The sequence below is a fragment of the Heliconius melpomene genome, chromosome 6, assembly GCF_056956725.1.
Source record: "Heliconius melpomene rosina isolate 202511_hmr_F chromosome 6, ASM5695672v1, whole genome shotgun sequence".
Taxonomy (NCBI): Eukaryota; Metazoa; Arthropoda; class Insecta; order Lepidoptera; family Nymphalidae; genus Heliconius; species Heliconius melpomene.
Window position 1 is genome coordinate 7,289,429 of NC_140394.1, and position 18,567 is coordinate 7,307,995.

An 18,567-nucleotide genomic window follows, 5' to 3' on the forward strand; every position below is an offset into this window, starting at 1 on the left:
CGTCCACTGTCATCAACCTAGTAGTCGCAATAATATAGAGCATAAATTTGGATATAACTTTTACTGGAAATTAAATTAACAATTGCGGTCATATTCTTCAAGCCTATAAAAAGACATTGTTTTATGATACATTTTAGACATAACATGAAGCTATTAAACGAATATCTGAAATACGTCTAAGTATTGAGAACATGCGTTTTGATATAGTAATAAAAAGATATCATCCTACGAGATCATCTTCTCAGAGATGCTACTTTTTTGTTGGCTTTGCTTCTAGCTGTATGATAGACCAAATAAAATACATTTTTTACACAAAAACACTTATATAAAAATATTTCATATTTTGCATCGGTAATGTTTAAGCAAGCATTAGCCATCTACGCCGAGCATCGCGTTTTCTTTTCCATTTATATATCCATTTGCAAATGGCAACACCAATTTGAATAGTATTGAATTGAATTTGTCAGTGTCACTGTCAGTATAATGTCAGGGATAGTTTATAACCTAGCACCGCTTTTTACGAAGATAATTTTAAGGGAAAAATATTTATGTGTACATAAAATCCAATTTAGGACATATAATGTTCTTTTCTTCGGTTCTGATTCTATTGCACTTAGAAGTTTACAAAAAGTTAATGAATTTAGGTAACTACTACACTTTTTTTATAACTAAAAATAAAATTCATAACATTATTTTGTGATTTTCATATCCCTCTTGTTTTAATAGGAAAAATGAGAAACTCGTGAAACACCTAGATTTGGTTACTGCTAACAAAAGTAAACACAGAACTACTATAGAGGAATATGCTTATAATGAAAATATAAAGTTATTACAATGGCCAGAGTTAAATATTAAAAAAAATCAATATGATATAGGATTAATTGTAGCATTTGGACATTTGATTAAAGAAGATGTGCTAGTAAAGTTTCCATTGTAAGTATAAGTATATAATTACAATATAGTCATTAAAAAAATGTAAAATCAAAAATAATAAAATTATGGCTTTCAGAGGAATAGTTAACGTCCATCCTAGCTTATTACCAAGATGGCGAGGTGCAGCTCCTATTATTTATACACTTCTCCATGGAGATGAAGTTTCTGGGGTCTCATTAATGAGAATTAAGCCAGATATTTTTGATGTAGGTATGTTGTTATTTTTTACATGTTATTGACCTACTTCTTTTTATGGAAATAATTATAATGTTAATCTTATATCCTTTAAACCCTCTTTTATTTTCACTACCCTCTGGTAGACAAAGTGTGGCAATATTTACTGCCTCATCTAGAATTCCGACAGAAAATATAAGACAGGTATCAAACCTGGTTTGCCTTTTGTCTGCCTGCCTGCCTTCCCAATAAAAAAATCTTATTTTTATTTTTAGGTGAAATAATAAGCCAAAAGAAGATTCAAATTTCTAAACATATAAAATTACCAGATCTAACAGAACAATTATCAGATATTGGTGCTGATATGCTTGTAGATTGCTTAAGAATGTTACCAACTAGTCTGGAAAATGCAAAGCCTCAAACAGATGATGGTGTTACTTATGGTAAAATAATGTATTTTTTTTGCCTAACTCTTTTCTAACATTTTTCGGTAGACCATGGTAACTTAAGCGTTAAAATATTATATTCCCCATTTTCTGCCAAATTTTTGTGATAGAAAATAAAACATTATATAAAAAAAGAACCACAAGCACAGTAGAACAGCATCTGACCACAACTAAGGTGGGAACCCACAGAAATTAATTTCATCAACTTTCCTCCTTTGGTAAGCAAAGTGTAGGTTGATCAAAGTGTAGGTAGGTTGAGCAGAGAGCAATAAATGGAGTGTATTTACATATAAAATTTCATCCATTCACCTTACTGAACTAAATCTTTTGTAAACAAATTATTTTGCTTTCTATAATAAATATAGAAAAACATGGCTTAGTATCAGAACAGTTGAACAGTTTCTATAAGCATGGCATGGGTGGTGGTCAAATCCCATTGCATTAAAACTTATAATATGGTGTCTAAAATATTTTTCAATTAGATGCAACAGTCCTTTTGTCAGTAACTAGTAAAGGGTTTGCTTCGCAAGATGTCCTCACCAGATATAAACTATATTTTATTTGAGGTGTTCCTGTGATTAGCACATTCACTCAAACAAAATCTTTGGCTATATAATATAAATATAGATATTGTTATATAGGTAAATGTATATTGCATAATAATAAATAAATAATGCATATAAATTTAATTTCAGCTAAAAAAATTAACAAGAGTATTAGTGAAGTAAGATGGAATGAGATGAGTTCAAGAGAAGTATACAATCTCTACCGTGCCATATATGGACTATACCCATTGACCACAAAATTCAAAGATAAACAAATGAAACTCTTTAATGCATTTTTAATTGAAAATGACAAAGAATGCAGTAATAAATTAAGTGGATCACTTGAATATTGTCATGAAGCTAAAGCTATTAAAATATTATGCAAAGATAAAAAATATATATATTTCAAGACACTTAGAATAATAGGTAAAAGGGAAATATCAGCTTTGGACTTTTACAATGGTTATATAAAAAATATGCTATCTGACGACAACAAAGATAATATGTTAGTATGCTATAATTAAAACATAAGAAACTTTAAAATCTTTTATTTCAACAAACCAATTTTATTCTTAAAAAGATAATTTTACAGTATGGGCAGGTTTACTACGTAAAACCTTAGCTGAAATAGTTACAACTAAAAATATTGCAGGATTGGAATTATATGAGTGGAATAATGAGCCTTTAAATATATCTACAAAATAACAGCTTGTTACTAATGTTCTATTGGTCTTCCATAAAACTATTTTTATTACTTTTAAGAATATTTTTATCAAAAAAATACTAATAATTGTAAACATTTACTAAATTTTAACTATAAGAGAACTCTAATGGCTTTATTTTAAAATAGGGATTGTGTTTTTGATGCACTATATTAAAATTTACTGTCATTAATATATGTTTTAAAAAAAAAACTTAAATTAAAAACATTTATATGCACTAAATATGTAAAAATATATAAACATATTTGTAATAAAGAAGAAATAACAGTCCCAAAATATATAAATATACTTTACAAATTAAATTATACTAATACATAATTATAATAATGTTAAAATTTTATTATCTTATATATATTATGTTCCCATAAAAAATATTATGATTAAATATATATTGTATATTTAAATATAATAAACACTTTACATAAGTTATTATAGAATATATATTATTATTAATTATATATAAATGTCATGTTATATGTAGATATGTCACAAGCACCTTAACTCTTAGCCGAGCTTAACCCTGAAAGAAAAGTTAAATAAAATTAATAATTCAAATAAAACATAATCATGAAGGAACATAATTTCTTTTGTAGTCATGTTCATGATCTTTTAAGTTGTAGGTGTATTGTCATTGAAATTAAATTGTCGTAGGACTTCTTTTATTATTATTTTAATTATATAGTGATTTATTGAAATAGAATAGCTGTACATTATGAGTTATTTTGTTATTTGAGTAAAAACATTCAATCATGCTAATAGAAAAATAATTTACTATTGTATAGTTCACTTACAGAATATTAATAAAATCTGGCATTCACAAAGTGTTATTCGATTTTGTTAAAATACATGTACCTAAGTATAACTTTGAAACGAATTTAGTCAAATAACGAATTAGGTATTTTATTTTACTCCTAATACAAAAGGCAACGGTTTACTTACTTGTTAAATTGACCTTTTAAGTTATAAGTTAAATTGGATAACGTTTAATAATTTCGTGGAGTCCAACTGCAGGCTTAATTTTATTAAACGACGCAAACAGAATCCTAAGAACTTACCTTGGTATGTTTTAGCAAATACAGCAATGTGATTTTCTAACAATCCGTATCCTGGAATAGCAAGTATGAAAATGATTTGTTTAAATGAGGCTCCTGTTTTGAAGGAAAATAAAAATGTTTCTCAACAAACTTGTGGCATACTTTGGATATGAAATGTTATTATGCAATCATGAATTTTATAAAACGAGAGTCGACTTTACTAACCTTATTGTAGAAAGTGATCAAGCTCGAGTCTATTAATTAAGTATACCTACTTCGACTAATAACCACAAGATACCGTAATGTCAGAACTTCGAATGCCAAAGGTTAAATCCATATATTTTCTTGTTAATTTTAAATTATATCCTTTGTTAGGTATTTAAAAAACCGTACAATATGGTTGACGAGTCGTGGCCACGCTTATTTTAGGGTTTCTCTTACTTTTAATTATTTCTTCCAGAGTTAACAATGTGAAAAAGTTTAGAAACTTAAGCGCGGCCACAATTCGTTGACCGCACTGTACCTACCAGTCTTTTTGTCATTTAACCGTTAAGCATTATGTTATTTTTAATGCTATGCTACAACAGCATTGGACTTTCCTCCTTCTTTATAAGTAAAATATGTTATAAATAATATTGCTTTAGAAAAAAAAGAACCATAGTATATTTTCATACTTTTTTATTTTTAGACTAGATATTTGTTAGGGGTAAACGAAATTTTATTTAAGCCTACATTAGATGTAAAGTTAGTTACCTTTCACAAAAAAGTAAATGTATTGTAACAATATATAAAAATACAAAATTAGAAAACAAAAACAAATAATTCAAACAATGAATGCAATGAATTTACATGACGTAATGAATTAGATGCTAATGACATGGGGAGATGCTTTTCAAGATGCACTGACAAAAAAAGGTTCATTTTAAACAGCTGCACACATGAAACTATTAAATGATTTGATGATGAATGATGAATGAAAATTTGCATCTTAAATATTAAGTGTGCTCATCAGCCATGATTAAATTATATACGTAGACTATTATAGCATACATATAGTATTTATATGACATAAATTTAGCTTTTTGCCATTTTTCTTATTTTTGACTATTAATCAATAGTAATCACTAAACTATTAATAACTGGATTAATCTATTCCTTTTTTTATCATAAATGATATTTGAAGTATAAATGTGCACATTGAATAACATCAAAATAAATGCAAGTGTCTATACGATGATGGCAACATGGCGGCTTCGTTGACGTCACAGTGAGCATTTTGGCGCCATTTGTAAATTTGTATCCCTAGAATATTATTTAAAATTATTAGGGTACTTAACATACTTAATTACAAACTACAATAAATATGTAAAATTTATGGCTTAGAGACGACTATGATTTACTTATGAGATTTTGCACTAACCTTAAAATGTAAACGAAACAGACCTAAAATATTATTTTTGTCTTTAAAGGGCGACTATTGCATATTTAACTGTACTATTTTCACTATTTTCCCTATCAGCAAACTTAAAAGAAACATTTGGTGAATTGACAAATTTTTACTAGTCCACAAATGTCATTATGAAATCATGTAGGTATGTAATTATGTATGTTCTTGTACATAATTTAACTTCCTAATTTAATAAATGATAAAGTTTAAATAACTAAAAATGACCACAAAAACATAATTATTATTATTCTTTTTATTATAGTAAGAAAGTAAACATAAAAGTAATTTAAAAAACATGCAAATTATAACAAACATAACATGCGGAAAATAAAAACATTTGAAACAATATATGTACTACAAAAAATATATAAATAAAAATGCATAAGCTTCACATATTAGCTTCGGGAGGAAATGTGTTAGTTAATATATGCTTATATTCTTGGGAGCAAATCTGTAAAGCGTTTTTGATTAATAAGTAAAATCTCATTAAATGTATCGGTATTACTAATTATAAAATCAATTTAATATAAACATCTAGTTTGGCTTCATTTTAAAATTATATGGCAAACTTTTGTAACAAACAAGATAAAAGAAAATAAATAATAAAAAAAACAAGATAAATACATATTTTATTTCACAATCTAAAATCAAACGGACAGAGTGAGGGGTCACAACACCAAGCTAACTTGCCAGAGGAGTGAAATGAAAATAAATTATTCTCTCGAGTAGGAATCAAACCTGTCATTGTGGGGTTTATATTGAATATCTATATCACTAGGCCGTGATGGCCTCTGCAGATTTTTATATTGTGTTTTCATATTTTGCATTGCATATATTGGCATATAATATATCCAATATACAATCCCAATTTTTCATTTAAACCATATCAATATATTAATTTTATTTAACTTAATATCCAAATACAAATTCCCATGTTGTGTGAGATAAAAGTATCGATATTTCGTCACAAAGTGTAAGGAATAGGTAATAAAAGCTTATTTACGTTTCAACGTGTTTAATTCAACATGACATGATTTCTAGTAATATTTTTTTACTGCATAATACTATGCTAAAGGGATTCGTGCAAAGTAGTTCAAGAAGTTAAAGTGCATAGATAATTTATACTACAGATCCATCTAACATTATCCAAATGTCAATAATTTGACAGGTGTCATTTAATTATTTGATTTATAATAGTGAATCGAGATTATATAATATTTTTTTTTTTAAATTCACCTGTCATTATCAACAATTGGATACACCAACAAACAACTTGTCTCAATATCGACCACTTCATAAAGTTCATTTTCCCTCACACCATAAATAAGATAAAGGTTGTTTGTTATGTGAAAAATATTGATAGAATATATGATGGAGAAGTGTTTAAGGCTAATAACAATCATATTAGTAATAACGTACAGATAACGCAATATAATAATATATCAATTTTAACAATACATGCTTCACTAAGCTGTTGTTTTGTTAATATAACGTTACGTAAAATATAACAATGTTCACAACTAAGTACAGTATGCTAAGTATGCGTCGTGGCACAAAATCAATAACCAACACTTAATCTCATCTAATGCAAGTGTTATAAATAACATTCTCATATAACTTGTTACTTGTAAATATGTAGGGCTGCCATATAAATAAACTATTATTGTAATAAAAAAATATCTATTTCAAATCTATATTTCAATAATCCATTTAATTTTAAAAATATTTTTAAAAGAATACAAATAAAATTTAAAGATTTGTCAACTAGATACAATATAGAATATAACATTTGACACAATGTTGCCTCAATCATATTAAAGGCCGTACAAATGTATTTTATAAATTATTTATATTTTTATTCATTTCAAGAGATGGCAACACCACATAATAACAATCATCTAACTACTAGCACCCTGTAATATATACATACATATTGTTATTTACATATACATAATCTATATCTATGTTATTTACGAACGCTACGGTATGCTAGAAGCTTAGCCGCGATCTCATAAACATCCCTTAAAATTATTATAATTACAAAATAAAATTTTATTGCTATTAAAAATTTCAAACAATCACCGTTCGATTAAATATATTTTAAGACTGAGTTTTTTTTCATATATATGTTTGTTTATATGTATAAATTAATATATTACTGTAAAATAACAGTTGTTACTCGCACTGTTACTTTTATAACATATTGAATTTATATGTTTTATAATTAATTTTATATATATTTACGGACTACTACTGGAAAAAATGCCATAAATACGTATATTAATATTGACCAAATAGAAATTACGTATTAATTACGTATATATTTTTAAATAAAGCTATAAAAATGTATATAATTTGCGTCGCTATCTGTTTTAATTCAAACACGAATCTTATATAATTATAAAGCTAAAATTCAAGGGATGTTTATAAAAACGGTTGGGTAAAGCAATTGGATATATCTTACATGTGCTCAGGGTGACTGCGGATGCAGTCGATGAAGTCGCTGGGCTTCAATTCCCCTCGGCAGATACGGAACACGGCGGTGAATAGAGGGAACCTGTAAAAATGTATAAATAGATTTTTAAAGAAACATTGTCGTCTAAGCACGGAAAAAAAATAATGATATAAATATATTCATTTCTCTGATTGGCGAATCTAACACACAACTATGTCCCACTGTTCCATGACGAAACGATCAAAAACGTATGGTGAATAAGCAAAATAGCTATGTTTTAATCTTTTCCTGTATTAAACTAGATGACTTTCAATATTAATTCTTTACATGTTCATAGCTACTATAATAAAAAAAATATTCATATTCATTTATTTTCCCACAAAACGCGAAAGTGTGTGCTAACAAAATAAAGTATTGTTCATGGTATGAAGAAGCCGTCAGATGTTCTATATATACTACATGTGACATAACATAAATAATGAATGCCAAATATAATGTCAAACACGTTACTGACACGTGTAAATTCATTATATTTTCTTTACATTTACATACTTACTAAAATATTTATTTTAGAAAATACTACGAGAATTTTGAAATGTTAATACTATTCATGTTAATATAACAAATATTGTATATATATTGATATAAATTACAAGTATCGTACATATATTAGAAAAAAATAATAAAAATAAATTTGAGTAAAATAACCAATATAATTATATAAATAATAAAGTATGAGCCTTATGATACAAACTTATAGCCGTTGTTAATTGTTATGCAGCCAACACGCTAATTGTTCATCTTAATTACAAATTTAAATGTCCTTTGTCTTACTATGATAAATGTATTTGGTATGTATATTACAATAGGATAGGCAGAGAGAACGTAACGTCAAGACACTTCATTCCGCTCCACTCGAAAATGAGGCGTAGTGCTTGTTAAATGGCGTAACTCAACACCGCACTATGTCTATAAGAGAAAGAAGAAATAGAACCAACAACTATCACGTTTACAGTCATATAAGTTTGTAGTGAGTTGCTTAGAAATCAGTACTACATAAGTATTACTCAAAATTAATATAGATTCTTTAAGTTATTGTAATTAAAAAGAAAGCAAATATAAAAGGCTCGTATGAAGGTTATCTGCGCTACGTAATGATAATGACAGTGAATCCAATTAATGTTTACAATGACCTTTCAGTCGGTGGATGCAGGCCAAGACAAAACTATTTCGGTTCAATTCGCGATTACGTCATATTCTTAGTGGTCATATTCACGGCATTAAAAAGATTGTTTTTTTTAGCTGCACGCTATATCCCGCACATAGCAGGATAGGCAGAGGGGACTTTGTAACCTAGTGTTTAGACACTCCGTTCCACATCAACACTTCCGCCACTTTCCGCCGAATTTTTGAGGCATTGCGTATAGAGTTGCCGAACCCAACGCCACGCTTTTCCTCGTTATCAAAGAAAATATCTTGTCTATATTTCATTTAGCCGAATGGGACTCGAACCCGCAGCCTGTCACATTTACAGTCGCAAACTTGTGCCCCTGCTCCACAAATGGCCCCGCCAAATTAAGATAGTATAATCTATTAATATTAATACAACAGATATTTATTTGTTTCATTAAAAACGTACTTTACGTTTTTAGTTCTTTAAACAAGTATAAAGTATAAAAAATAAATATTTGCTTGTACGAAAGGCTCTTGCGTTAACAGAGTATTTGTTTTTATATATACACTAGTGGACCCGGACGCGGCTACGCCTGCTTCAACTATAAGAATATTTATTAAATATATTCATGAAATTATTTTCAATTCTCAATAGAATTAGTAAGAAAATATAAGCTCAAATAATCAAAAAGAATAATAAGTAGATACACATTATTAGAAAAAAATATCTGAGTTATTGAAATGAACTAACAAAAGGATTAAAAGTAACTAAAGGATAGGTATTCTTAATATTAGAAAAAGTACCTAAAGTTTTCCGTGCGTGCGTACATAGATATCGACTTTACGAAATAACTAAACATTTCTCTCTATTAAGTAGGATAATTTTAGCGGGCAATATCAAATAAAATAAGAAGAGAATCAAAGTATATTTTAAATTAATTATAAACAACAAATAAAGTTCGAAAATGTATGAAAATTTATAAAACCGTCAACGTCATCTGCCCGTTCGCGTCGGTCATACTGTGCCGCCCGCTAGGTGGCTAGGTCATTTGGAATCAGTGACATCTCCTTAATTATTTATTAGTATGTTATACAGTAAACTATAATTTCAATCTAGATAAAATGCTAAAAGTGACTATTATATTTATTTTCATAAGGATGAATATCAAAACGTCGCGGTAGCGGTCGCGTAGCAACGACGGTTGTTATTAACATGGCAGAATAAATTGCATGTCAAATTAGAATGTACTTTAAAATATATTAGTATATATGTGTAATGTAATGTTATATAGCCTATAGCACTTCTGAAGAATGCAGCTTTCATACAAAACAAAAACAATGAAAATCGGACCAGTAGATCCAGAGATCTTAGCGTTCAAACAAACAAACAAACAAACAAACAAACAAACAAACAAACAAACTCTTCCGCTTTATTATATTAGTATATACATGATATCTATTGCACTTCAGTTAACAATGTAAGCTATACTATTTTTATATACATATACTTATCTAATAAAACAATATTAAACTAATGCATAAATATTAAAATACTAACTTGTTTTCCATATTCTTGTTGGCAAGCATGTGGTTGACTTCCTCGGCAGTAATAGGTCCTTGCAACTTTTGTCCATTGAGCATTTCATCTTCTAACTCTTTGATCGACCGTCCAGTTTTCACAAAAGCCTCTGCCACTCTGCGATTTCTGCCACCTAAATAACGGAATTATTAAAATTATTAATGACTATGACACAAATAACTAAAAAAATAAAAAAAAACGAAATATCATCACACATAAAAACGAAATAGGATCAAATAGAAACGAGCTGATGATCTTAAAACGGAATTAGGAATATTCTTGATTAAGTCACCTTGCAAATAAAAAAAACTAGATTAAAATCGGTTCATCCTTTCGAGAGCTACGACGCCAAAGGCATATATACAGACGATTGTTTATCTCCCCTCTGTGTGCCTTTAAAAAGCTTTAAGACATTTTGTTTTTAATGTTTTGTTAGTACCGTCGACAAAAAAAACATTATTATACATTTGCCGATTGCTAATAAACATTACCATAGTATCGCTTTTTTTGTCTATTATACCTATGATACAACATAATTAATCAATCGCTATCGTATCCGCGACAGATAAAGTTCGTAATAACGCCCGTATCTACATAAGTAAGCGGGCAGATAGTGTTAATATGCCTTTTATCATATTGATCTCTGTTATTTTAAGCATTGACTGGCTCTACCGACCGGCACAGATGGAGAGTATGACGGAAGTTTAGTGCTCAAATCCAATTTATATTTACATTCCAAAGAATGAACCGTACCGACTTCCTATTATAAGTTTTTTGGCACATTTAACTTAAGTTTTTGGTGTTAGTTAAAAGCTATAAAAACCTAAAACAGGAAATCGGCACGGTTCTCTTTGTTTGATACGAGGTAAATATTCAACGCGGAAGATGTGTAAAAATAAAAAAAATAACTTTTTTATGTGTAACTTATTTAAATATATATAAGCAATACATGTATAAATAACAACTCAACATTGTTGATGTTTACAATAAAAAAATATACCTTATTATTATTTTGCCACATAATGAGTAGAATTATCTATATATTTATTTAAAAATCAGGAAAGGTAACTGAGATGTTACTTTCATAAGAAACTTCGATATTTGTTCATTTTTATTTAGATTTATTAACACAGGTATATACTTTATTAACATAACAAAATCTCTAGGATCATTGTGTAATGCATCCTGTATTAGAATTACAATAAAGAAATTATCTACGTATCGATCGATACACTTCAAAGCCATCGTATAAACGAGATAGTTGTGGGTTCAATTCGCATTCTCAAATAATAATAATTAAATCTTTTTTTTTCATATCATGTTATATTACGCCGCTCAATATAAGATAGAAGTAGGTAATTGAACGAAAAATGTAAAGGCATTTAGTGCGATGATCTTGGCACTAGATTATTTCTATCTAACCTGCTAAATAAAAGCTGAATTAAGTTTTTTTTACTTTTAAAGAACTAACCATAACATGTAGTAATAAGGTCAGCAACTCCACAAGACTCGAAGAAAGTGCTGAGTTTACTTCCTGGGTAAAAAACATCAACGAATTTGATCATTTCCATGAGACCCAATCGGATCACCGCTGCCTTTGTATTGTCACCAAAGCCCAGACCATCGACGAAACCTGCTCCCACTGCTACTATGTTCTACAGAATAAATACATGTTAAAATTCAATGTTAAATGTGTATGTTAAAATGGCGCAGGTGTACAAGCCACTTCAGAATCGAAGGTTGTGCGTTTGATTTTCACTCAGGGGAATGAAATATTTAATAATTTCTATTCCTCACTGTGGTAATGAGGCAAAACCCGACGTTGAATTCTGCCACTTGACACGTAATGCCTCGAGAATTCAGCGGAAAGTGGACAAGGGAGTATATTAACAATACCCAGGTTACCTTTGTCTCCCCTTCTATGTGCGAAATACAGCGTGAAGCTAAATAAAAAAAATAATTAACAAATCAAAAAGTGAGGCTCTTTAAGTAATTGTAATAACAAGGATATATCTCATAGATCGATAATATCATTCATATAGGTCAGAAAATTTTTGAGAATAGTTTTTTAATCATTTTCCTGTATGTACATATTTTTTTCTTTTATGTCACTTGTTATCTTTATCGGTCTAAAAAATATACTTATGATTGTTACATCATAGATTTAATACGTTAAAACTTTTAAAAAATATTAAATAACAAAAAATGTATATATAATGAAACTGGGAAGTAATTGTGTAAAAAATATATATTTTATTATGTAAAACAACTTTACTCGTTACTTTTCACCAATTAAAAAAAATCTCTATTATATTATATTACAATTACAATATACGATAGCCAAGTAGCTAGCTAGTTTATTATGTAAGTATTCGAACGATATGGCGCGTTGCCAAACGAATTAATCGCTTGTAACTTTGCCCTGATAACGTGTTAAAATAAAAATGGCATGACATACGTTTTGTTTAAATTTAGCTCGTATCATTTGTGTACATTCTTATCTCATATTGTACAGTTAATAGTTATTATTATTTTCAAATTAGCAATAACTTGTATAGATATTTATGTCTACGTAGATATATTTATGTTTTTAAAAGCTGTGTCAGTTTTACAAAAATGATATTCTGTGGCGTGTTCAAATGGTGGATATATATTGGATGGGAGATTTATGAGAAAAAGTAATAAAAAGACGTGGATATGATGAAAACGTGAATGGTAAACAAAGAATTGAATCGGTTAACCTCCGGCAAGGTTAAGTGTATATAAAGTCATTAGGATTTTAAGTAAAATAATACCTATAACGGAATAAATTTAGGTTCGATGCAAGAAAATCTAAAATTTTCCATGAAAAATAAAATTATTTTTCCAGATACCATCCAATTTATTCGTAGCCAATAATACCGGGTATATAGTATTATGCTCCTACCTACATAGAATTACATGCATGCAGAAAATAATAGGTAATAAAAACTATAGCCCTGTCATTCTCATAGCTGTTTGATCGATAAGCATTGTTGGCATGTGCAATGCCACGAACGATCGATGAACAGTTACATTATATTAATTATAAATAATTATTTAAATAGATACTTTTGATATTATTAAAAAGTACTGTATTAAGGTATTAATATTACGTTTTCTATAATGCTATATTATATTAATTCTATATCTACATTAAATTTTAACGTTGTAACGTACGTATAAACGTATCCAAATAAGTAATGAACGTGCACTTATTTATGTTAATTTTACTTAAGTATTATGTAGGTACTACTCTAACACTATACACATTTATTTTTCTGAACAAAAAAAATAAAATTCATGCTATATGACGCAAATAGCAGGGTAGGCAGAAGGAACCTCATCGCCGTGATTTACCTCACATATATTATAAATTTGGGATATAAAAACGTCATAATTATAATCAGAATGAGATAGATAAATAGAGCACATATAACTTAACGGTTCGCTGATCGTTCGTCATGAGATAATATCATCTTGCTCTCTTGGCGTTAAGAATATCTCTTTATCCATTACATATATTTTTTCACAACATTTGTATTAATTAATTAATAATATTTTATAAACATAACTGAACATATATTTTTTATGCATAAATTATCAATTATTAATCTATGTTAATAAAAAGGCGGCAAAATCATACCTTCAAGGCCCCGCATATCTCCACAGCGTCCTCGTCGTCGACCACAACAACTCTAAAGTACTCGGTCTGGATGATATCTCTCATTAGTGGCGCTAACATCACATCGCGACAACCGATTGTGGTCTCACAGAATTTCTCTTCAGCCACCTAAATGGGAAATAATTTTTACATTTTTTTTATTTCACACACGGTGGGCATAGAGGGAACCCAGGGTTAACTTAATACTGTAAAGACACTAAATTTTCCACTTTCCGCCCAATTTTCGAGACATAGTGTGTTGAGTGGTGTAAGTTAACGCCGCACTTTGTCTTTTTACCAGAGCAAAACAATTCACATGCCCGAGTGGGAGTCGAACCTACAACCGTCGCGTCGCGTACATTCAGATGCCACCCACGGCCTGATATTATTATGTTAGTTACAATATTATAGTAAATTGTTTAAAGAACGTAATTTTAAGTGTATTTGGTACAAATGTAATTTTAAGAGAATATTTATTTTTCCACCGTTTCTTGGTCACCTTTTATTAAGTTTGATAAATATTAATTTCACAGTTTATCAATTAACTTGTTTGGAAGTGGTCAAGCATAACATGTTCGTAGCAAAAATATAAGAGAATGGCACATAATCAAGGCTTTCCGCAAAGTGACAATTTTTAAGAAATCGTTATTAAGATGGTAATAAAATTATATTATAATTTCTTTAAAACAAAGACTTTACTATAAAATTTTAAGACAATTTATATCATTGCTTACATAATTATATTAAATAGGTATTTACTGGGCGCTCCTCAGTTATCGTCGCACGTCGTATCCTACCTTTGATCTTTGTACTAATGCATTACACATTTGGTGATGACTGTGGTAAATTACTTAGTTAAGTAATATATTAAAGACGATTAGAAATCTACATTAAGATAATAAACATAAAATTATTTAGTAATAAGTACCTATAAATAATACGAAATTATATATTAAATATAATTTCAACTCACCAATCTCAAAAAACATGTTTGTAAGTAATAATCAATAAGTTACTTTGTTATAACATGGAACAACTGCTTTTAGATTTATTTATATCTTTATAAAGTTAAATTTTAAATGTTCTTGCTATACTATTGCTATACTATACATATAAAAATTATTTTGAAATATAAAAATTTATATAGTGATCTCAAAACTGTACTTCTTAAAAACCATCATCATCACAGCCAACCTAATTAAAATTCTTTGTGAATTCATAATGCTTAAATGCTTAAATTTGTATAATATGTTTATTTTAAATTATTGCCAAAACATATGAGGCGCAGGGGCCCAAAGTGTGACTGTACAACTGACTGATTGTCGGTTCGATCTGCACTCAAGGAGATGAAATATTTATTTAAATTTATATTTCCATTTCTTCACTCTGGTGTCTAGGCAAAGTGTGGCATTGAGTTCTGCCACTCAACACACAATGCCTCCAGAATTCGGTAGAAAGTGAGAATATCCTACAAATAGGTTTCTACAGCCCTGCTTTGTGCTGGATAGTGGGAAGCTGATTTTAAAATATATTTCATTCCATATTAGCAACATTGCTGTTAAAAATAATTGTTAAATATCTAAGCATAAAAATACACAATTCTCACCTCTGAAGCAATATTGGCACCCATCAGTACTGAGCAAGGAATTTTCAAGCATCTTGTAATGATATGTGAGATTAAGTCAATGCCACCGCCCTCTGCTATGTCAAAGCCCTGCCAAATTGCATTACACAATCACTATATGTTTAGTTTGCTCAATACTCCCTTGAGTGGGAATCCACATGCCACTGTTGTGTTTACAATGTGACGCTCAAATAATCATTATTATAAATAATAATTATAATTTTATTATTATACCTTTATAAGAGATAATGCAGCTGCAGTTGGTTTGATTTTTCCTAATAAAGTAGAGCATATTGTGCGTACAAACTGATGTGGCACAACAAATATTAGTAAATCAGCATCTTTAGCTGCATCCACAAGGTCAGGAACAGCTACCTAATTAAGAGTTGCAATACACAAATGTAGTATAATACAGCAACAAGAAAAAAAGCAACCAATGTAATCTATTTATAAATACATATTAAAATTACTATACTCAAGAACTAAAAAAATTGTAAGTAATAATGGCATTGAAAGAGCTCCAGTTAGGAAGTAGACTAGAAATAGACTACACATGCTGAACATGTGGTACAAGTGCCAATTAATGGAACTAATAAGAAATTATTAAGTTTCATACTCACAACATTGGGTGGTAGTTTATGACCTGGTAAATATTTCACATTTTCATGGGTTTCATTTATTATTTCAGTTAATTTTTTCCCCTCGATCATTTCCTCATATACCCACATAGTTACTCTATCTTCAAAGTTAGAAAGTCGAGCAGCATTTCGGCCAACAATTTTGGCAATTGCAGAGCCCCTATGAGATCATGACAATTTAACTTAAATATAGCTCTTTAATATTTCTCTAGTCTTTTTCGCTACCGACACAAAAATATAATAATAAAAAAATAAAACAAACTTATAAATAATATTTTATTAAATCCTTAGAAAACACCTTTACTTATCATGTCATAAGACATCACTTTGTGTATTATAAGGTCGTAGTATACAAGATTCTATAAGTAATTATGTAGTTACATAAATGAAACCTTACCAATTCCCTGAACCTACAATGCAGACACGATTTTTAATTTGTTTTTCAGCCATTTTTTAAGATTTAATTCTTATTTTAATTAAGACTATAGTGTACTATTTATAAAACTATCAAAATTATCGTGTAGTGAAGACGCTCACTCAATGTAACTAAATATGTACACTAAATTTGCTCAGCTAGATAAAACTCTAACCAAGACTTGAAGCAACTGACGTCTGACAGCTTGACAAACAAACGACGTTATCATTATCATTATATCAAGCGGATTGTAATGTTGGTAGTTCTACTAAAATATTTATAACTTCATAGGCTTACCACCGTACGGTATTTTAATACGAAATCAAACATGCTTAAAAATATTTATATAAATAAACATTAAAATACAGTACGTGAGTTTCATATTCATTTCAATATGATCTAGTATAATGTTCCTTGAATATGATAAAAATTCATAATATAATGAAGGTTCAGCACCTTCACGTTTTAAAAAAATATTAGTTAAAATTCATCAATTGTAAATATTGTTTACTAATTTAATAATATATAATTAATCGGCATAATTTAACGTTTCGTAAAATATAATTTTTTATTTGTTACAAAAACAGAATCAGATTTTTTGTCACATGTCAACTGTCATTTGTCAACTTACGCACTGCAAAACTTGATGTTCCTTACATTATGAATTGTATTTAATGAAAATTACATAATTTACTCTAAAAGTAAACAATAACCAAGAAAATGCTTAAGTATGTTATAATAATAAATAAAAATTAGTATCCTATGCATAGAAACTTTGAAGATTCATTATATAAGGCCAATATACTTAAATTTCAGATTTGGAATTAAGTCTGCCATACTTGGGTCAGCTGTATATTATACAGTTGATAAAGGAGTGTGGAAAGATAGTGCTACAACAAGTGAGCTTTATGAAGAACTCGAAAAAGGAATATCTCCATATGTAGGCGAATTTAAAAGTCAAATTCCTTACGAGGTAATATTATTTAGGATATTAAATGATTTTTAATTAACCAAATAAAAACTATAACAGTAAATATCTTTTTCAGCTTCCTCCTTTGCCATCAAACGATAAATTAACATATTTATGTAAATATTATTGGAACAGTGGAGTCAAAGCTACTTTCAAATTTTTAGTAGATCTTCCATCACACGCTTCAAATGCAGCAACTAAAACATATGACTTCATTTCTGCCTCGTTAGATCCTATTGAACCCAGTGCAGATCACAGTCAAGAAAAAACAAAATAATTCATATAATAATAGATTAGTGTAATAACTGAACTAACTTATTAAATCTGTAAAGATAGTTGGTTTTATTCTTTACTTCCCAAAATACATTTATAACCTTTAATGTATTTATTTAACACAATATATGTAAAAAAATTGGTAGTTAAAAAATCTTATATACAGTGGATGATTGCTTATTCCATGTGATCCAAGCCTTATTTGTATCTGGATAAACATATGCATTTTATTGAAGGATAATATATCATGCAATTTATAGAACCATATATAAATATTAACTAATCAACAGAAAAAATCTGCCGATTACTAATTCTTTTTCATGACCTTGTTAATGATACATCTTGGAAAGGCATAGGCAATAAACAATTATATTCTTGCATAGTATATTTTTTTAGCTTAGATAATATTTATCTTGAGAATTAACAAAAAAAACCTAGTAAATAATAAATTTTTGAA

The 18,567-nt window shown here is 28.7% G+C and overlaps 3 protein-coding genes across 5 annotated transcripts; 2 read left to right on the forward strand and 1 right to left on the reverse strand.

Annotated features, from left to right (window-relative positions):
- Positions 1-476: 476 nt before the first annotated feature.
- Positions 477-2,641, forward strand: LOC146538283 (methionyl-tRNA formyltransferase, mitochondrial-like). Its single transcript, XM_085186312.1, has 5 exons — positions 477-644; positions 727-933; positions 1,010-1,143; positions 1,383-1,550; positions 2,249-2,641. Exons 1-5 carry the CDS (start codon positions 484-486, stop codon positions 2,620-2,622), a joined length of 1,044 nt encoding a protein of 347 aa, XP_085042438.1. The 5' UTR covers positions 477-483; the 3' UTR covers positions 2,623-2,641.
- On the reverse strand, positions 2,632-17,097 carry LOC146538284 (glycerol-3-phosphate dehydrogenase [NAD(+)], cytoplasmic-like). Of its 3 annotated transcripts, XM_085186309.1 has the most exons (10): positions 16,850-17,097; positions 16,435-16,612; positions 16,049-16,189; positions 15,797-15,904; positions 14,173-14,319; positions 11,980-12,163; positions 10,488-10,641; positions 7,766-7,858; positions 3,876-3,926; positions 2,632-3,340 (listed from the first exon to the last, which is right to left on the reverse strand). In XM_085186309.1, the coding sequence occupies exons 1-9, from the start codon at positions 16,900-16,902 to the stop codon at positions 3,887-3,889; spliced, it is 1,098 nt and encodes a 365-aa protein (XP_085042435.1). In that variant the 5' UTR covers positions 16,903-17,097; the 3' UTR covers positions 2,632-3,340; positions 3,876-3,886. The 3 variants fall into 3 exon arrangements, with proteins under 3 accessions (XP_085042435.1, XP_085042436.1, XP_085042434.1); XM_085186310.1 differs by lacking the exon at positions 3,876-3,926; XM_085186308.1 differs by lacking the exons at positions 2,632-3,340; positions 3,876-3,926 and adding an exon at positions 4,516-5,156.
- Positions 17,098-17,441: 344 nt separating this feature from the next.
- LOC146538285 (MICOS complex subunit MIC13 homolog QIL1-like) lies at positions 17,442-18,172 on the forward strand. The gene is made up of 3 exons (XM_085186272.1): positions 17,442-17,595; positions 17,684-17,840; positions 17,914-18,172. The coding sequence occupies exons 1-3, from the start codon at positions 17,588-17,590 to the stop codon at positions 18,112-18,114; spliced, it is 366 nt and encodes a 121-aa protein (XP_085042398.1). The 5' UTR covers positions 17,442-17,587; the 3' UTR covers positions 18,115-18,172.
- The last annotated feature ends 395 nt before the right edge of the window (positions 18,173-18,567 follow it).